This window comes from Cyrtonyx montezumae, unplaced genomic scaffold (assembly GCF_038088225.1).
Source record: "Cyrtonyx montezumae isolate F1298 unplaced genomic scaffold, pur_monq_1.0 scaffold_24, whole genome shotgun sequence".
NCBI classification, from domain to species: Eukaryota; Metazoa; Chordata; class Aves; order Galliformes; family Odontophoridae; genus Cyrtonyx; species Cyrtonyx montezumae.
The window spans coordinates 8,133,153-8,152,227 of record NW_027071981.1 but is presented as its reverse complement, the minus strand read 5'-3'; the positions used below and the strand labels follow the sequence as shown (position 1 = coordinate 8,152,227).

At 45.5% G+C, this 19,075-nt stretch overlaps 2 protein-coding genes across 4 annotated transcripts in view; one reads left to right on the top strand and one right to left on the bottom strand.

The window, feature by feature from the left end:
• Positions 1 to 2,698: 2,698 nt before the first annotated feature.
• On the top strand, positions 2,699 to 11,534 carry MSH6 (mutS homolog 6). Of its 2 annotated transcripts, none has more exons than XM_065739573.1 (10): positions 2,699 to 2,895; positions 3,083 to 3,285; positions 4,930 to 5,105; positions 5,558 to 8,099; positions 8,286 to 8,551; positions 9,135 to 9,252; positions 10,127 to 10,216; positions 10,518 to 10,672; positions 10,784 to 10,983; positions 11,386 to 11,534. In XM_065739573.1, the coding sequence occupies exons 1-10, from the start codon at positions 2,699 to 2,701 to the stop codon at positions 11,462 to 11,464; spliced, it is 4,026 nt and encodes a 1,341-aa protein (XP_065595645.1). In that variant the 3' UTR covers positions 11,465 to 11,534. The 2 variants fall into 2 exon arrangements, with proteins under 2 accessions (XP_065595645.1, XP_065595644.1); XM_065739572.1 differs by having other exon boundaries at positions 5,555 to 8,099.
• FBXO11 (F-box protein 11) overlaps positions 11,506 to 19,075 on the bottom strand; it is a 61,736-nt gene continuing 54,166 nt past the window's right edge. For both annotated transcript variants that reach the window (XM_065739589.1, XM_065739588.1), the window contains exons 12-23: positions 18,560 to 18,777; positions 18,198 to 18,283; positions 17,988 to 18,082; positions 17,439 to 17,561; positions 17,259 to 17,344; positions 16,845 to 16,921; positions 16,587 to 16,730; positions 15,204 to 15,314; positions 13,972 to 14,079; positions 13,413 to 13,521; positions 12,925 to 13,023; positions 11,506 to 12,855 (exon numbers count right to left, since the gene is read on the bottom strand). In XM_065739589.1, the coding sequence (XP_065595661.1) occupies positions 12,726 to 12,855; positions 12,925 to 13,023; positions 13,413 to 13,521; positions 13,972 to 14,079; positions 15,204 to 15,314; positions 16,587 to 16,730; positions 16,845 to 16,921; positions 17,259 to 17,344; positions 17,439 to 17,561; positions 17,988 to 18,082; positions 18,198 to 18,283; positions 18,560 to 18,777 (1,386 nt within the window). In that variant the 3' untranslated portion in view covers positions 11,506 to 12,725. The remainder of the gene's footprint in view (positions 12,856 to 12,924; positions 13,024 to 13,412; positions 13,522 to 13,971; positions 14,080 to 15,203; positions 15,315 to 16,586; positions 16,731 to 16,844; positions 16,922 to 17,258; positions 17,345 to 17,438; positions 17,562 to 17,987; positions 18,083 to 18,197; positions 18,284 to 18,559; positions 18,778 to 19,075) is intronic.

The following is a 19,075-nucleotide window of genomic DNA, read 5'->3' as shown; positions in this document are numbered from 1 at the left end:
ATTGGTCTGGTACCCTTTATCAGCAAGGTAAGGCCCATAAAGCATTTAGCACTGTGTGTTAAAGTCACTTCTGATCATCTCTATCAGTATAAAGGGAGTTCAAGTCAACCCCAGAGAAAGGGCACATTAATCAAATGAAGCACTGGGCTCTTTTCCTACCTTCCATTAAGCTATTTGCACGCCAGAGTTATTTCATTTGCTATTTTCCTCAGAACCTGGTTGTTGTTTTTTTTAGTTACTGCTGGGGTTATCACCCCCCTCCCCTCTGCCCACTCCATTCAGATGCTCTAAGTCTGTATCCTTTTTGGTCAGAACAGGGTCAGTGCTGTTTTGCACCCTTGATCTATTCTCTAAGCTTGATTTGCTCTTGGCTGTGCCTGGTGACTCCAAGAACTATGTGATCCCTAAACTACGGAGTGACTCTCCCTTTCCATCATGTTCTTTTGCAAGAATATTAGACTGCAAACACTAAATAACCAATGAACCATTGATCTCAATTCTATTATGCTCTTCTGCTGTGACCCTTACTGTAGGTTTCCTTTGTGATTTATGTTCTTTCCCAGAAAGATCTTAAAATCACCTGGTTAGCATCTTGCTTATTGCAGCAGCTAACAAAGGAGAAATGATTAGTCCAAAACTCTAGGGGGAAGTCTAGCAACACAAGCTAGCTCACAGGTCCTGCTCCACCATGAACACGAACAGCAGCCTGTCATCCTTTCCTGCATCAGATGCAGAGGAGGTGCTGTATAATCTCTTAAAGCAACGTGTACTCCAAGTTGCTTCAGTTTCAAAAATTTTGAGTTACTGTCTTAAAAAGAGACAAATTCCTGCTCTCTCTCTCTTTTTTTTTTTTGTGGAAGTTGTTCAGAAGCACTTAGGGAGAGAAAAAGCACAGTTGAAGTCAGTGTGGGAGTATTTGCACATGTATTGGCAGGGGGAGAGGGAGGAAAAGGATTAAAATAAATAGAGCACTTCTGGTATTCAGCTGAGCTTGGTGTAAATTCTGTGCTACCTTAACAATTTCCCATGTTTTTCTCTGGAAGAGAGAAATGATAAAAAAAAGGAGGAGGGAACACAGCGATGTGTTTATAGTAAGTTTTCAGCAATGCCACCTCCCTTTCAAAACTTCCTATCAAAAAACTTTGAAGATTCATGTACTAATTATTCTAGACCCTACTCTGTTGGGACGGATGCAACAAATAAACAACTAAAAATTAGATATTATAGAATTAGAACTGAAAACCATACCATAAAAGCTTCCTCTGGGTGCGTTTGTGTGAATGGCTCTACAGGTGTGTACGTAGGAGAAAAAGGTACCAGAAAACAGTAGGCTGAAGAGAAGGGAAATATGTTCCAAGTGGTAGCAGGTGAAGGTCTCCCATGTACTGCTAAGCTTCAGAGACAAGCAGTTCTGAATCCACAAAAACTGAGAGCACCAAGTAGTGCTGAATCTGTCCCAGTCCAGTAACATCAGCCACAGGCTCTACAATCCAGGCTACATCCAAGAAGCACGCCATCTGCACGACTGCAAGATTATATCAAATACACACACACGTATGATGATCCTGTAATGACAGAACAATAGCTTCAAGCTCAAAGAGGGTTTAGGTTAGATATAAGGCAAAAAAGCTTTTATAATGAGGGCAGCGAGGCACTGGAATAGGTTGCCTAGTGATGTGATTGATGCACTGTCTCTGCAGACTCTAAGGCAAGCACTGGGCAGTCAGATCCAGCTGTGGTGTCCCTGTTTGTTGCAGGGGAGTTGGACTAGATGGCCTTCAGAGGTCCCTTCCAACTGTAAGGATTCTATGTTTCTATGAAACACAAGGCCTTGAGGGACTTCCTGAACATCTCCCTCAAAGCCACAGGTGCTTCCGATTTTAAGTCAACATCTGGAGTTGGTCTCCCAACTGGGTGACTGTGAAAGTGAATGTTTGTGAACTGAGTGAGGGAATTAGTGAATGCAGTGGGTGCTATTCATAATAAGAGCTTAACAGAAGATATTCCTATACACAGAATATCACTGGCAAAGGTTGCCCAGAAAGGCTGTGGGCATGGTCCTGGGCAGCCTCCTCTTCTTAGCCCTGCCTGAGCAGAGGTCCCTTCCAACCTCAACCCCTCTTAGATTCTGTAACTCCAGTGAACTGTGGAGGTCTCGAGACCTCTGCAGTCACAGTAATCTACAGCAGAGAGGCGAGGGCTGACTCACGCCTAGAGATACCCAGGAGCTACCAAAACAAATCCCAACACCAAAAGAGTCCTCCGTGGGGCTCAGGAAACCAGAGAGAATTCCTTGGGAAGGAGAGTGCTTCTTGAAATATTTTGTTGGGCTTTGTGAGACCTCTGGCGGACAGATCCCTTCATTGCAGTTCTGACGGTTCTTGCTGCAGCTGCGCTTCGCAGTTGCAATCCCAAACCGCGCTTTTAAGAGAAGGAAAAACGGGATCTGAAAGATGTTTAGTGCCGTCGTGCATCGTGCAGGCTTCAGCTCCGGGCACAATTCCACGTCCCTGCACTGCCGCTTCTCTCACAGCACGGCCCGGGCCACGAGCAGCAGCAACAAAGCGCGGCAGCGCAAAGCTCCGCTTGAAGGGGCGGTGCTGTGCCAAGATGGCGGCTCCCGCCTGACGCGGAGTGGGCGGGAACAGCTCGTTGCGTTGGCGCGCTCCGGCGGCGGGCCGCGCTTCCCGCCGCGGCCATGTCCCGGCAGAGCACCCTGCTCCGCTTCTTCCCCAAGGCTCCGGCTCCGCGGGCCGCGGCCGCCGCTCCGCCGGCTGACAACGACAGCCGCTGCCGCTCTTCCAGGGAGCAGAATGGCCGCGAGGCCGCCGCCAGGCCCGCGCCGCGTGGAGAGGAGAATGGCAAAGGGGACGCTGCGGCCAACGCGGGCCGCGGGTAAGCGGCGGGGGCTGCGGGGCACGGGCCGGGCAGCGGAGCGGTGCCCGTGCTGGAGTCCTGGGGTGGGGACAGAGCGGGTCCGGGCTGCTGTGTTGGGGCGGTGGGTCCTGCCGGCTGGCTGCCTGCTCCTCCCAGCAGCTTTCCAGGCCCTTCCTTAACTCTCGCTCCTCTCCTGGCTCTGTAGTGGCTCCGCTGATTATTCTCCCGGGGATTTGGTCTGGGCCAAGATGGAAGGCTATCCCTGGTGGCCGTGCCTCATCTACAACCACCCCACGGAGGGAACCATCGTCAGAGGGAAAGGGGGCTCTGCTCGGATCCACGTGCAGTTCTTTGATGACACTCCCACGAGGGGCTGGGTCAGCATCAAGTACCTGAGGCCCTACAAAGGTAGGAGATGTCTGTAAATGGCTTTCAAGCACAGATGCTGCTCCTTTTGGCTGGAATTGGGTTTGGTGTTCTCCATAGGAAATGAGTAGCGAAAGCAGGAGCAGTGTTGAGTGTGAAAGCGTGTTTTGTGCTTCCTAATGTTAAAGAAAGCAAGTTCTTGTGGGTTTTGGGTGTTTGTGGTTATAAAACCCTAGGCCCTCTTGTTTGTTAGGTTGCAAGAAAAGCCGAAAGCTTGCTTATGTTTTAAAGTTTTTCTTCTATTATTTTTCACATGCATATAAAGAAAATGAGGGACAAATCCGTAAAATCCTGACGTTAAGACTGTCAAGCCTTGCTTTTAAGCAGGTATTTGAGAGTTGCCATTTGTCCTAAGTAGGAAAATAAGGCACAAGAGATCCGTCTTAAAGGCATTGCACTTAAGCCATAATTAGTTTTAAAAACTGCTGTCCCAGTGTTAGTACAATTCAGTGTAGGTGGATGAGTCTGTGTTTCATATACATCTTTCCTGAAGGAAGAAACATTTTTCCTGATGCTAAAAGAATCAGGTCTGTTTTTAAAACTACATAGGGTATTTTTAGAAGCAGGTGTGGGTTAGAAGAATTGAACTGCTTATCAAAATAAGAAAAGTGCACAATGTTTAAGCACAGGAGTACTAGTCTGTTTGCATGGAAGGTGGCTAATTCAGAACAGAGTATGGATATTTTAAATGCTTCCTTTGCTTTTAAATAAAGATGAAAAGCACTTTTTGAGAATGAAGTGTTGAAATCATTGATTAAGAGAGAAACGTATTGCTTACAACTGAATAAATGTGAACACCACAAGGCTATGCTTTGTAACAGTTGGGTGTGCAAGAAATTGAGTGATTGATGTATAAATCAATTAACGTGAGAATGAAGATGTTACACATGAGTATGCAATTAAATTATATGATGAGATTTGCTCTTGTAACTGTTGTCATAGTGAAATGCAAAGTCATTTTAGGTTGTCTCGCTGCATTTGCAAAACTAAAATGAAGATCTAGTTTGATAATATGTTGAATTTGTGCAGTAGATCTTTGGAACTTCATACTTTGGTACTGAGAACCCAATGAAATTAATGTGAGAAAGTGTTCTGTCTGGCTTAGATCAGAGATTCCCACAAGTAAGCTGCCTTTGGTCTACAGTGAACCCGGAGCTGAAGCTTCAGCTAATAGCAGCCTCTGAAGTGATTTGCTGCAATGGGTGTTAAGACGTGTTCAAGCAGAAACTGTTGCTTCATCAGACAGCTAAAAGAGCAGGAGGAATTGTCCTTCTCCATCTGTGGAATACTCTTTTGTCCCCAAACTGAGTATATAGTATGTTATGTATACGCCATTTATTCCTTCAGCATTGCATTAAGATGAATCCCAGCTTCTCCAGGGATCCTTTCTAGAAACCAGGATGTAGGTTGGTTGCCTTTGCTTTTTGTCTTTGTTTTCAGGTGGTTGCCTGAAAAGAGGAGCTACAATGCTAAAGGGATGTGAGAGGAGAAAAAATATGTATGCTTTATATATTACATCTAATCTAATCTTATGTAATTGTTTGAATACATTTAAAGTGAAAGATGAACTCTAACTGGCTAAATGCTAGACCAGATCAGTTTGTGAGACACAGCTGTTTTTTGCAGGCTCATCAGATAGAGAGGTGATGAAGGGAGGTATGTTCTATAGTACAAAGCCTGAAGTTAAAAAAGCAATGAAGCTGGCGGATGATGCGATGAGTAAAGATAAAACTAAGCGACTTGAGCTGGCAGTGTGCAGTGAACCTTCGGATGCCGAGGAGGCAGAGGAGGAGGAAATGGAGGTAAAATATTTCTTGCTGTCATTTTCAGAAATAATCTAGAACTTAGCAGCTGTCTCTTGGAGCTAAGCACGGAGTATACTGCAACTCTGTGGTAATCACTGCTTGTCTGCTCCTTAATAGTCCATACAATGCATGCCTATGCCATTATGTATTGCCTCTGTGCTGTCAGATAATATGCTGATCTTCCACCTTTTCTAGTAAGAAAGGAAAGTCTAATGTGTCTTCAGTGTTCTCTGACCTCAGATAAGTTTCTGAAATTCTCTGTCATCTCTTCTCACTGGACATTTCCTGGGTACCCCCACTTAACTGCTTTCTGACTGCAGTGAGGCTGTGACTCGCTGTCTGTTGCTTCAAGTATCATAGCTACTGCGTTTTTATGCTGCTTTTTGCAGCTGTGATATCTTACTTAGTAGCCAGAACTTTAATTGGTTAAATAATTTCTCTTCCAGCAGATGAGTGGAAGTGCATCAGGCGACAGTGATGACAGCAACAGTGAGGAAGATGTGAAGGGCAGTAAGCGAGTACCGAACAGGGGAAGCACCATAAAAGCCAAAAGAAGAAGGGTGTTGGATTCGGACAGTGACCGCGATGGTTCTGATGTAGAGTTCAAGCCTGATGTGAAGGAAGTGGCAAGCAGCGAGGAAGCTAGTAGCGGGGTGGATGAAAATGAAGCTACTGACATAGAGACGGACACGGAGAGCCTTGAAGAAAGTCCCGTAAAAGTTCCTTCTAAACGGAAGAGAGGAAACGTTAGCAAACCTTCTAAAAGGAGTAGCTTAGAAAATGAGCATTCTGAAGCACCCAAAAGAGTGGCACCGGTTTCTTTAGAAGCCAAGTCTAAGCTGACGTTGTTTGCGGCACCTGAAAATTTTGAGTCTCAAGCAAATGCTTGCAGTGGATGTACTGGTGGCTTTGCAGCATGGGAGCACGAAAAGCTCGAGTGGCTGCAGGAAGGGAGAAAGAAAGACGCACACAGGAGACGACAGAACGACCCCGATTATGACCCATGTACTCTGTACGTACCTGAGGACTACCTCAACAAATGTACGCCCGGAATGCGGAGGTGGTGGCAGCTGAAAAGTCAAAACTTTGATGCGGTGATTTGCTACAAAGTTGGGAAGTTCTACGAGTTGTATCACATGGACGCAGTCATCGGTGTGAATGAGCTGGGCCTGATATTCATGAAGGGTTCGTGGGCTCATTCTGGTTTTCCGGAAACTGCATTTGGCAGGTTCTCCGCTATTCTGGTTCAGAAAGGCTACAAGATAGCCCGTGTTGAGCAAACGGAAACTCCTGAGATGATGGAAGCGCGCTGCAAGGCAACGGCCCACCCTACCAAGTTTGACAAAGTTGTACGGCGGGAAATCTGCAGGATCCTCACCAAAGGGACTCAGACTTACAGCATTATAGACTGTGATCCATCAGAGAACCACAACAAATACCTTCTGTGTGTTAAGGAAAAAGAAGACTCCTCTGGACAACGTGTTTATGGGGTCTGTTTTGTTGATACGTCAGTCGGGAAGTTTTATGTGGGCCAGTTCTCAGATGACCGGCACTGCTCAAGATTTAGGACTTTAGTGGCACATTACACCCCTGTGCAGGTCCTGTTTGAGAAGGGGAACCTGACTGCGGACACTCAGAAGGTCCTGAAAGGCTCACTCGTTTCTTGCATTCAGGAGGGGCTGATCTCTGGCTCCCAGTTCTGGAGTGCATCTAAAACACTAAAAGTTCTTCTTGAAGAAGAGTATTTCAAGGAGAACCAAAACGCTGAAAATGGGTGCGTTCTGCCCTCCGTAATCAAATCTCTGACTTCAGAGAGCGACTCGCTGGGGCTGACTCCTGGCGAGAACAGCGAATTAGCTTTGTCAGCGCTTGGGGGAGTTGTCTTCTATCTCAAAAAGTGCCTGATTGATCAGGAGCTGCTGTCGCTGGCAAACTTCGAGGAGTATGTCCCTGTGGATGTTGATAGTGCAAGAACTGTGAGCTCAAGTAATTTCTTTGCCAGAACTGACCAGCGCATGGTGCTGGACGGAGTCACTCTAATGAACCTGGAAGTCCTGCAGAATGGAACCAACGGGAGCACGGAAGGTACTTTGTTGGAGAGGATCGATTCCTGTTGTACGCCGTTTGGGAGGCGGCTCCTCAAACAGTGGCTCTGCGCTCCGCTTTGCAATCCCGCATCCATTAATGACCGTTTAGATGCTGTGGAGGACCTGCTGGCTGTGCCAGATAAACTGACTGAAGTTAGTGAGCACCTGAAGAAACTTCCAGACCTTGAAAGGCTGCTCAGCAAAATTCACAGCATTGGATCACCGCTGAAAAGTCAGAACCATCCGGACAGCAGGGCCATCTTTTATGAAGAAATCAAATACAGCAAAAAAAAAATTGCTGACTTTCTGTCTGCGCTGGAGGGGTTTAAAGTAATGAATGAAATTGTCGATGCCATGGAAGGAGTTGCCGGTGACTTCAAATCTCAGGTCCTCAAGCGGTTAGTCACACGCAAAGCCAGCAATCCAGATGGGCGCTTCCCAGACCTGAGCGCAGAGCTGAAAAGGTGGGATACTGCTTTTGATCATAACCAGGCTCGGAAGACGGGAGTGATCACTCCGAAGGCAGGCTTCGACTCCGACTACGATCAAGCACTACGTGACATTCAGACTGTGGAGGAAGACTTTCGTACGTACCTAGATAAGCAACGCAAACTGCTTGGACACAAATCTGTGCTGTACTGGGGGACAGGCAAGAATCGATACCAAATGGAAATACCGGAGACCGCGATATCGCGTAATTTACCTGAAGAGTATGAGCTGAAGTCCACCAGGAAGGGATTCAAACGTTACTGGACCAAGGAGATTGAGAAGATGCTGGCTGAGCTGGTTAACGCTGAGGAGCGAAGAGATGCGGCGCTGAAAGACTGCATGAGGCGTTTGTTTTACAACTTTGATAAAAACAGCCAGGACTGGCAGGCGGCCGTGCAGTGCATCGCTGTGTTGGGTAAGAGGCTTTCTTGTGATTTTTACACCAAGTAGGAACACTCTTGTTTGAAAATCTCTATTTGTAATAACAGCATTAATGCTTAACATTTGTCACCTGTGAGTGGCAGAACAGGTGGGTTGCTGGGTCTCGCTGTCCCCGAGCTCTTTCATCATTTCTGTTGTGGAATTTCTTTTAATCTTGTAGATGTCTTGATGTCCCTTGCTAACTACAGTCGAGATGGTGATGGACCACTGTGCCGACCTGTAATTCTACTGCCTGAGGATAGTGCTCCTCCCTTCCTGGAACTGAAAAATGCACGCCATCCATGCATTACAAAAACTTTCTTTGGGGATGATTTTATTCCTAACGACATCGTGATAGGCAGTAAAGATGAAGATGGCGGTAGTGAAGCTTCCTGTGTGTTAGTCACTGGCCCTAATATGGGTGGCAAATCGACACTCATGAGACAGGTGAGTCTTCCTAGCTATGTGAAACTCAGTATTCCAGAGTGCCTGTGTGTTGAAAGGAATTGCTGCTCACAGCTGCTCATAAAGGTCCCCGTGGTGATCTGAGGGGTGTGCTGCATAGTACAGCAATAACACTGCAGCCAAAGTATAATTCCAGTTGAAAATGCTTGTGTTCAGGCAGTAGATGAGCTATTTCTTTACTTTCTAGGGGAATAAGTTCTATTATCCTTGTGAGAGATGGTTGGGAAGTGTGGTAGAGCATCTTTCGTCTTTTTCAAGCAGTGTTACCCAGGAGCTGGCATCATCTGACAAAAGATGCTTTGGGTTGAATAAGATAAAAAACAGGTTGGAGGCAACTGGAGAAGCAATAGAGAGAGTTCGCCTTGTAAGCACTGCTTGCTGTGTTTTCAAGGCTGGCAGAGCAGTTTAGCCTATAATTGGGGATTATGATGCTGCAACCTAGAGCTGTTAAAACACTGGGAAGGTTTATGTATCCTAGCCTTAGCTTTGTTCCCTTGTTCTGTGTGTGGAACTGGAATCCCAAGCACACAGCGCAAGTTCAAGCGTGGCAACGTTTGTTCTGCAGGCTGGTCTCCTGGTCATAATGGCTCAGCTGGGATGCTACGTGCCTGCCGAGGTGTGCAGGCTCACACCCATCGACAGAGTGTTCACCCGACTCGGCGCCTCCGACAGGATTATGTCAGGTGAGTTTCTGAAATCTAGTGCTATTTCCCATTTTGTTTAAGTTCACTACAAAAAGAAAACCATACCAAGTGCTGGAAATGCAGAAAATATTACTGGATGCTGTGTAACGATGCCTGTAAGAAACTTGCCTTAGGAGCACAAGGATACAAGAAGTAAACACTTCTCTGCAGCTGCAGTAGGTACTGTGGCATGTGGTGAGCGCAGCAGGAATTAACCCTGCAAGGAACTGGTAAATGTGGACTTATACCCATGGGTATATAGTGGTTAAGGCTCTACGTACTTTTAGAATTATGTACTTGTGCTTGTAATCTGTTTAGAAGCAAACAAATAACGGAATTTCAGGCCGTGGCTCGTGACCTGGTGTGTGGTTTTCAGCAGTGAGGTTTTTACTGACTTCAGAAAGGTTGCTCTGGATGAGTGCAGCACTAATTGTTTGAGTAACCCATTACTCTGTCATCAACCACCAAAACAGTAAGGCTGTTTCTTAAGTCTTTCCAAGGTTTCTTGTTTTGTTTGTTTTTTTTCCTACATTGAAAAGTCTCACATACATGCTAGGGCTGCCTCTTGTGCATTCAAGAGCAAGAAGGGGCAGAAGATCTCTGTCGTCTCCTTGCTGCCCCTCTTTTCATTGGGCTGATAACCTGACCAGTGCTGTGAGTGGACAGGTGAGGCAGGGTTTGGGTCCTAACCAATATGCATCCCATCAGTCGCGTTAAGCCCCGCCCTTTTCATGCTAGGAAAAGCAGCAGCATTACGTTGAGTTTGCTTCAAGCTTCATTTTAGCTTAACTTAAGACACAGTGCAGATCAAACAAGCTTTCAGCTGTGCTTTTCAGCTCTTCAGTGCCTTCACAGCTATGTTCTCTCTTTAAAGGTGAAAGTACGTTCTTTGTTGAATTAAGCGAGACTTCCAGCATCCTGCAGCATGCAACAGAGCACTCCCTCGTTCTCGTGGATGAACTCGGTAATCACCATGCTTTGTTTAATGGATGCACACTGCCCCACATGGGCTGTAGGGCTGTGCAGGAGAGAACTGGGCATGCAGAGGGAGTTTGTGTAGTGCCACCAGTTCCTAACTAACTAGACACTACCCACGTCGTTCCCTCTAAAACACGGATTCCGCCTCCGATCCCTATTAGCCTTGTTATTTCCAGCTGAGTTTTAACACTTGTGGGGGTCTCTTCAGTAGCAGTCATACATCAGACAGAATTTACTTGACCTTTCTGGTGCTTGAGAACGCCAGAGCTTTTCCATCTCACCGCCAGGTCGAGGCACAGCTACGTTTGATGGCACAGCGATAGCGAGTGCAGTTGTTAAAGAACTTGCTGAGAACATCAGGTGTCGAACCCTGTTCTCCACGCATTACCACTCCTTGGTAGAGGACTACTCGGACACTGCAGCCGTGCGGCTCGGACACATGGTATGTATCAGCTTCTGATCAGTCCCGGAGGTGTCCTGGGAACAGGCAGTGATGTTTTGTGCTTCTGTTTGCCTGATGTGACGTGAACTGGTGGTAATGTGACCTTCCCAGGCTTGTATTGTTGAAAATGAGAGTGAAGATCCAAGCCAGGAAACGATCACGTTCCTGTATAAATTCATTGAGGGAGCGTGCCCAAAAAGCTACGGCTTCAATGCGGCAAGGCTTGCAGACATCCCGGAGGAGGTTATCCAGAAGGGGCACAGGAAAGCAAAAGAGTTTGAAAACAAGACTATGTCACTGCGAATATTTAGGTAAGGTTCTGTGTTCTGAAGTTGCACGTTGCTGACTTGGCAGCCATTCTGCAACTCCGGTAGCTGCTTTGCTTTACAAAAGCAGAGCAGGGGGGGAAGTCAAACCCATTTTTGTGAATGTGGCTGGGGGAGGGATGTTCATCCTGGCTGCAAGATAGCACATTGGATGCTGCAGTCTGAGTCTGGGTCGCCATGCTCGTGCCCGGGGCAGATAGCTTGGCTGCAGCTGAGCCAAAGCCCAGGGCTGCGAGCGAGCCCGTGCTGGTGGCTGCTGGGGGGCATCAACTGCTCATGCACTGAGGGCTGTCGGCAGCCTGGATGGCACCAAGGACAGCACGTGTGCCATGTGCTCTTCCCCTGGTCGCCACGTTCAGGGGTGGTGGTGGTGGTCTTTTCCCTCAGGTTTCTGTGCCGGGTGGTGGATGGCGCCGGCGATGCGGACGCGGTCGGGAGGCTCGCCGCTATGCTCAGTCACCTTTAAGCTGCGGTTTTTGTTGCTCAAAAAGGTGGTAGCACACAAGGTTATGATCTAATAAACTTTATTTTTTAAAAATGACCATTTTTCCATTGTCTTTCCTAGGAAATTAAACCCTTTAATTCTTACCTACCCTCTACATAATGGTTATTGAGTACTCCACAATATATTAAGTCTAGATGTTATGGTACATGCATACACTTTCAGGCTGTTGATTACCCACTGTCACCAATACACATAAATGGAAAAAAGCTATGAAACTGTATAGGGCTGTATATATACTTGTCTCAGCTTCATTAGAGCAGGAAATTGCTGCGATTTCCAGCAGGTTATGTAAAGTAATGTCCAGACTGTTCAAAAAAAACTATGAACAGAGTAAAATACAAGACTGTTTTGAGGAGACTTTCTACCGTGTACTTTAAAACATAGTAAAACTTCACTCACAAAACTCAGTTACATGGGTACTCTGTTTTATAGTGCATTATAGGCGAGGAAGTCTCATTAAAACACTCGCTTTCTTGTTAGGGTGGGTTGAGTACAGACTATTGCTGGGGCAGGGAAGATTATTCTAACTTCAGAGGACACCAGAAAAATTGCTGGATATAATTTAAGATTAGTGTTTTCTCTTTCATAGAAAGAACGTACATACTGGGACATGAGTACAGTTACAGCAAGTCTAGGTGTGCTAACAAAACAGGACACATTCAAGTACAATAAGATTTTTTTTTTTGCTTGAAATTAGAAACAAACTACATGAGATTAAAGCATTAAAATCATATTTCTCAATCTGAATAAATGTTAAAAAAAAATCAAAAGAAATGCAGAAGTGCTAGCTCACATTTTTTTTTAACCATGTTACAAAAGCAATTGGTACCCATGTCCATAAAGGCAGCAACAAAGAATGCTGCTTGTCTACAGAATAGTACTACTGCAAATTGGACTGCGCCTCAATGCTACTTGTAAAAACACCAGCTTTCGGAAGTTGGTATCTGTACAAAATTGCAGCTTATTTGTTTTTTTTTTTCTTCACTTCTGTCCCTTCAAAGTCTTTGTTTACACAGTAATGCTAAAACGCCCAGTTCTGTTATCCTGAGTCAACATATTGCCACTTTCTTTTTTGGTAGGTTGAGCTCCATAGTGTCAACACCTCACACATCCGCTTTAACACAGTCTCTTTCTGCAGAAATGGGCAAGTATAACTTCCTCCAAAAAAAAAGGTTTAACAGTTACGATATTAGAATGGCAGGACTTTCTTTCTGAAAGGAATTCAGTTGTGCTGCAATGTATTAGATTCTATAGGTGGAGCAGAGTCATATAGTGTATCTGTATCGTGTGTAGGCTCTCCGGCAAGTGTACAGGGGTTAGACAGTGTTCCAGCACCACAGTCACAGAAAAACCTACAAAGAAAGAGAGCTCTTTAGTTCTCCCACCTGCACTGCCAGCTGACGCGCTTGTTTCAAACGTACCTATCGTGTCTAATGAACTCTACGTCGTGTCCTTGATGGCACTTCTTAATGCAGTTCACACAGATGGCGTTGCGGTCCGTGGTGTTGCAGGTGTGACACCTGGGGGAAAACACACGGCGTGAACCAAACACGGACGGGTGGGGACAGGGGGCCGGGCAGGGCCCGGGGCAGAGCGGCGCTTCGGGATGTGCGCAGGAGCTACGAGCTGAGAACCTCACTGGAACTTGGGTGTCACAGCACGCTGTGCGCTGTGCTTTGGAAAGGAGCGCTGCCATGTGCTCCCTTTGGGCTCACGTTCGTGGCAACAGTGTTTTCCTCAAGCCCCCAGTGAGGCTAGTGCAGTGGAGCCTGACTGCATCCCTTCTCTCCCAGCTGAGGGAGAACTGTGCTCCGTGCCACCTGACATGGCAGCCTTTAGGGGCCTTGCTGAAGGAAGCGGGGGCTCGCCTGGGGAACCCCAGCGTAGGTGGCCAGAAGGAAACTGTTACCTGTAGAAGTCATGCATGGGATAGCTGGTGTAACTCGATATCTTATATAAACACTGGCCTCTACTGACAGCTTTTTCTATGGCATCTTGATTGTTCATTATTTTGTTATCTGTTGGGGGGAAGAAAAAAAACACAGTCAGTGACTTTTCAAAGACATCCCAGACATCTTTTTTTCCCAGCCTTTTTAGCTAAAACGGTTAGGAACAGTTCTATGCCTGTGTTTTAGTCTGGCACTTAAGCATACGAACTGCTCAATGCCAGATGGACGCTCAAAGACGAGTGCTCTGGGACGGTGAACATCCGGCTCAGAGACAGCTCCAGCACAGCTGGGAACCATTTCAACATGACCTGAAAACCCCACGTTACCTTTGGAATGTTCTGGCTATCTGTCTAAAAAATGGCACAGGGCTCGGCTTGGCTTACCGGCTTACTACTACAGACTCAGCCCAGAAACACTGCAAGCAGTGCCTGTAAACAAGTGGCACAATAAAAAGGCAAAGTGGCACCAAATGAGGAAGCACGAAGTGACCCAACACAACCGACCAAGGCTCGGGCTCACCTTTCATCGTGACGTTGACACCGGACGCCAGAAACAAACCCCCGAAGCGGTTGTTGAAAATCTGATTGCCTTCTAATGTTGCAGTCGCATGATTGGTTATTTCAATTCCTTTTGTGGGTTGGGAATAGAGAAGAGAAAAGAAAGTGGCAGAAGTCAGTCCCTGGCCACTGCGCGGCCGTACCTCCCTCTGGAGCCGCGAGGGTTTCTGCGTTCTTGTGTTGTGTCATTAACCATGAGCTCAAGGAGAGAAAGTAATCTGGAGTTGTTAGAAATGGGGACTCTGAAGCACTGTAGAACTGAGGCTCAGATCCTCACTGAATCCTCTGAGAGCTACAGCTGGCACACGTGGTTTCTAGCAGTGACTGATAATAACCCGGTACCGCTATCAGGTATTTTCCAGGACGGGATTTTTGGGTGCTTGGCCTGCCATCTTCACAACTATGCATTAGTTCTACACGTACACATACCTTACCCTTTCTAAAGTGGGCGTTTTTTTTAATACATGTCCAAGAAGGGGACCTAAAAATCATTCCAATCTTCACTTTCGTCATGAACCCACATCTTCCACGTCACTTCTCCTGGACTGCTCTTGACAGCGACCTGTCCCTCCCCCCACTACACACAGAAACAACACCTTTAGAGCTTCTTCTCAGAAAAGTTCCTTCTTCTGAAAAAAAGATGGGAAAAAAACTCAGCAATGCAACTTGGATTGAAATAGAATGGGATGGAAGACATACGGATGTGTGATTGTTCAATATTAAACAGTCCTCGTTTCTTTTGAAGTCAGAAATGCTCGTTTCAACAACTTTCCAAGTGTGTGGAATGAGAGTTGTACCTGAGCTGCAACTGATATCTCCCTAAAATCTATTTGTTATACGGTTCCTTATTCTAAAGCAGCAACAGAACATCCAACTGGCCTCCATCAGATCGACTATAAATACCTCCTAGGCAACTTTATCCAATACTTCCAAAATAAAATAGTGAAATAAATAGTATTCCAGAGAAAAATGAGAAGGAAGACTGTGTGCTGCTTCTCAACACACGAGCAATAAAACAAATCAGAATTTGGAGAATTTGGAATTGTAGCTGAGATATCATTTCAAGAACAGACTGCAGGATATCCCCATCGCTTGGAAAAACCTTCACTAACGTGGGGTGAAGACCCAGAGTTAGCTCAGTGACAGCTCACTCTAAGCTCTCACACTTCAACATTTGATTTCAGCAACACAAACCTGCAGCAAATCCATCAAATATTCGATTTTTCCTTAGCACAGGGTGGCTGTTGGTGCTGATAAGAACACCAGCCTGGGCATTCCTGAAGATATCATTCTCTTCCAGAAGACCTATTACAGAACCAACAAACAACAGATTTCAGACTGTTAACATTTCCTCACCTGGAACCATTCTGTGGAACGTTCATTGCTCTCATAAGAGGAATAACTATCAATAGAAATGAATTTACCCAGAGAAGTTTAATGTCATCACAGAATCACAGGATGGTTTGGGTTGGAAGGGACCCTAAAGCCCCCCTCAGCCCCAACCCCTGCCATGTGCAGGGCTGCCCCCCAGCAGCTCAGGCTGCCCAGGGCCCATCCAACGTGGCCTTGGGCACCTCCAGGGATGGGGCAGCCAGAGCTCTGGGCAGCAGTGCCAGGGCCTCACCGCCCTCTAAGTAAAGGATCTCTTCCTAACATCTAACCTAAATCTCCCCTCTTTTAGTTTAAAGCCATCCTCCCTTGGTCTTATCACTATCAGACCATGTAGTAAAAAGCCTCTCTCCCTCCTGTCAGCTACCTTAAGTATTGGAATACCTCAGTGCCTACACATATTAGGACACTCTTCTCAATGTACGTAATAGAATTTGAAAATGTGGGAATGCATGCACAATTACAGCAAATCTCTCTAAGTGGAATATTATTTTTCTGGAAGCAATAGATCTTCTGACTTTCAGATTTTCTTTTTCTAGCATCATTCTGCACTTTTCTCTTAAAGTCAGCAGCCTACAGAGCTTAAATTGACTCCTAAAGCTAGCAGCCTACACAGCTTAACTTGCATTTTTGCTACTGTAGGACAGGATTACCTCAAATTGCTTAAAATTAAAAAAAGTTAGAATGAAAGCTCATTTAATTAGCTGCAAAATAACAGCAGTTGATATCAGAACACTCAAGAATCAGAAGATTTCAGAGGAGGACCATTCCTAAACGTACAGGTATACAAACGATTCCTTTAAAAACATCTCTTTTTTTTTTTCCCCTTAATCTTTGAGATTGGCAAAACCCAGTCAGTTCAGATGCAAGATGCTGGCTAGGTGACTTGAATGGAGCACTGTCTTTCAGTGAAATGGCAAAGCTTACAGATGAGATAGAAGCACTGACGCAAGCAGCAATCAACACAGCCGTCTTAAATGAGATTAATTACCCCTCTGCCTCCCACAGAGTTTAGTATTAGTGATGTAATTAAGGCTAAAAAGCACCACGGTATGCTCGTTACAGGTACCTTGTCACTTAGAAGACAAGAACTAGATTTCTAAAGAGTACTTTAAAACAGACACAGCTTAAGCTGAAATTAAACTCTTATCCACAACACTTGGTATATGCCAGGAAGGGAAAAATTACCTCTTCCTCCATTAAATATACAGATGCCTCCATCTCTTCCATCATGGATTTTGTTTCTTCTTAGTGTAGGATTGCTGTCTGTTTTAATCCATACACCAGCCATTGCATTATCAAAAATTTCATTGTCTTCTATAAATCCAAGCCCTAAACAGTGAAGAATAATAATGATCATAAACAAACAAAAAAAAGATATTAAATGGGAAAAGATAATATCACAGAAGAAAACCAGTTTGGGATAAGTGACAGAAACAGACCTACCGGAATTATAAACAAGAATGCCACCGTTCTGACCTCCCCAGATCTTGTTGCGTCTGATTTTGGGGTTGCTTCCAGTTCTAGAGAGACAGAGATACAAAGAAATCTATTACAGTTCACTGTTTCTCACGGCCAAACTTCTGGAGAGCCCGTGCAGAAATGCCCAAGAGAGTGACTGGCTGAAACTCTGACAGAGTATTCTTTTTCCAGGTAAGCAAACAGAGTTTAGTTTTTCCATGCCCCAAAGGCCAATCCCCAGCTGAAATTAGAAGCAATTCCTTCTTGTAAGCTGCAGTGTAACGATGCTCCAACATTCTGAATTCCACGAGTTATTTTTAGAAGCAAAGTGACAAGAACAGTCTAAAAAAGATGAAATAACACAAGGCAGTGTCTGTTTAGATAGAAGAAGGAGAATACCTTATCTGAACCCCTGAGTACATGTGATTGTAGATGTCGTTGTCCTCTAACACACCGTGTCCATTGTCGTAGAAATAAACTCCAACCTAGCATGTGAGAAATGTTGTTATTAGTTGGAAGGTAATGAAGTACAACCCGTTCCTCTTTCCGTGCCCCTTCCACACGCTGGGTAGCACTCACCTGTTTGCCACTATGTATTCTGTTTCTCCTCAAGACCGGAGTGCTCCCCGTTGTCACCCAGACCCCAGCCAAAGTATTGCTGTAAACTTCGTTCTCCTCAATCACGCCTTGTCCTTTTTCGTGCTGAACACAAGAAGTGTGAGAGTCGAGAACGTCTGCTAGCTGCAAATACCCTCCTGCTGCTCGAACTCAGCACCCCGCACAGCTTCTCCCCTCTGGGAAGCAGTTCTCTCCAGGTATATATTTGCACTGTTTTTCAAAACACCTCAGAGCCTCGGTGCCTCAAGGCTCTGCAGCCGTGTTTGCTACAAGAGGCACCTCCCCAGCAGCAGGCCAGAGCTGGCACCTGCCCCCCAGAGCAAAACCACACTTTATTCAGCATTTTACAATGCAGCTTCACCCTGATACAACTAACTCATTTACTACCTAAGAAATGCAGTCAGTGTAAGCGCAGGCACGCGCTTTACATACAGCACTATCCTTCTTGAGGATAGTGAGCTTCCATGAACTGAAAGCAAATTTCCCTGCCTGCCTGCGGGTAGTGCTTACCACGTAGATACCACCATGCTGACCATCATGAATCTTGTTGTGTCGGACTATGGGACAGCTGTTTGTTCGAATCTGTATTCCTGCCAACGCGTTACCTGTTAACAGAAATGATATTTAACACAACTTCCAAAAGTTGTGTTAAGTTGTGTTAACCACAAACAAATGCTTGTTTTTCTCTGAATTCGAGAGGCGGTAAGAAAAACAGCTTACCATAAATGTCATTTCCTTCAATAAGGCCTCTTCCATCACCAAAGATATAAACGCCACCTTGATTCCCATTAAAAATTGCATTGCCCCTAAGAAGCAAAATAACGGTCATGAAATTACACAATATGCTGTGTCTGGGGCTGTACAGTACTCAGAATTGAAATGAAACAGAATCTTTGTTCTGTGGCTTTTCAAGCAATACCCACTTCAGGTACACACACAGCCACACACAGACGGCCATTTCATTTCTACACATCCAGGAACATCCATAGTTCAGTAAAAACAAACGAGATAAAGTCACACATTCCCTATTCCCACCCAAGCTCCACTTCTAAGTAGACCAATATCAACGAGGAAAACAATACCTTATTGTTGGGTCACTGTTTGAGGTAATCCAAACACCTGCAAAGTTGTTTGCATAGATTTTGTTCTCTATGAATTGTCCTCTTCCTTTTTCGTGGACATAGATTCCCCCAGTCTGGCCATGATGGATTTCGCACCGAACCACGGTCGGATTGGCGTACGCTTTCACTTCAAAACCTGCTATCCTGTTCCTGTGGATGTTGCAGCTTTCAAAATAACCCTTGAGGCACAGAACATACAAAGTTCCCGGTAAATATCCTTGGTAAAGTGAAGGCTGAATGTTCTGACATTCCCTCTGTCCCCAGAACCGCTGTTATTTGAGAGGAAACAGTACCTGGACTGGCAGAGTATCAGTTCTTACTTGGCTAATTAGAACAGCTTCTGTCTCTTGTTTTTGTACTCTACGTTCCATCTATTCTACCAGACACTGCTCTGAAAGAAATGAGGGTTACGTTTTTTAACCGATGTGATTTTGTTCATTGCTCTTTTTCTCCAAAGTGTTTTTCTTCTGCCCTTTC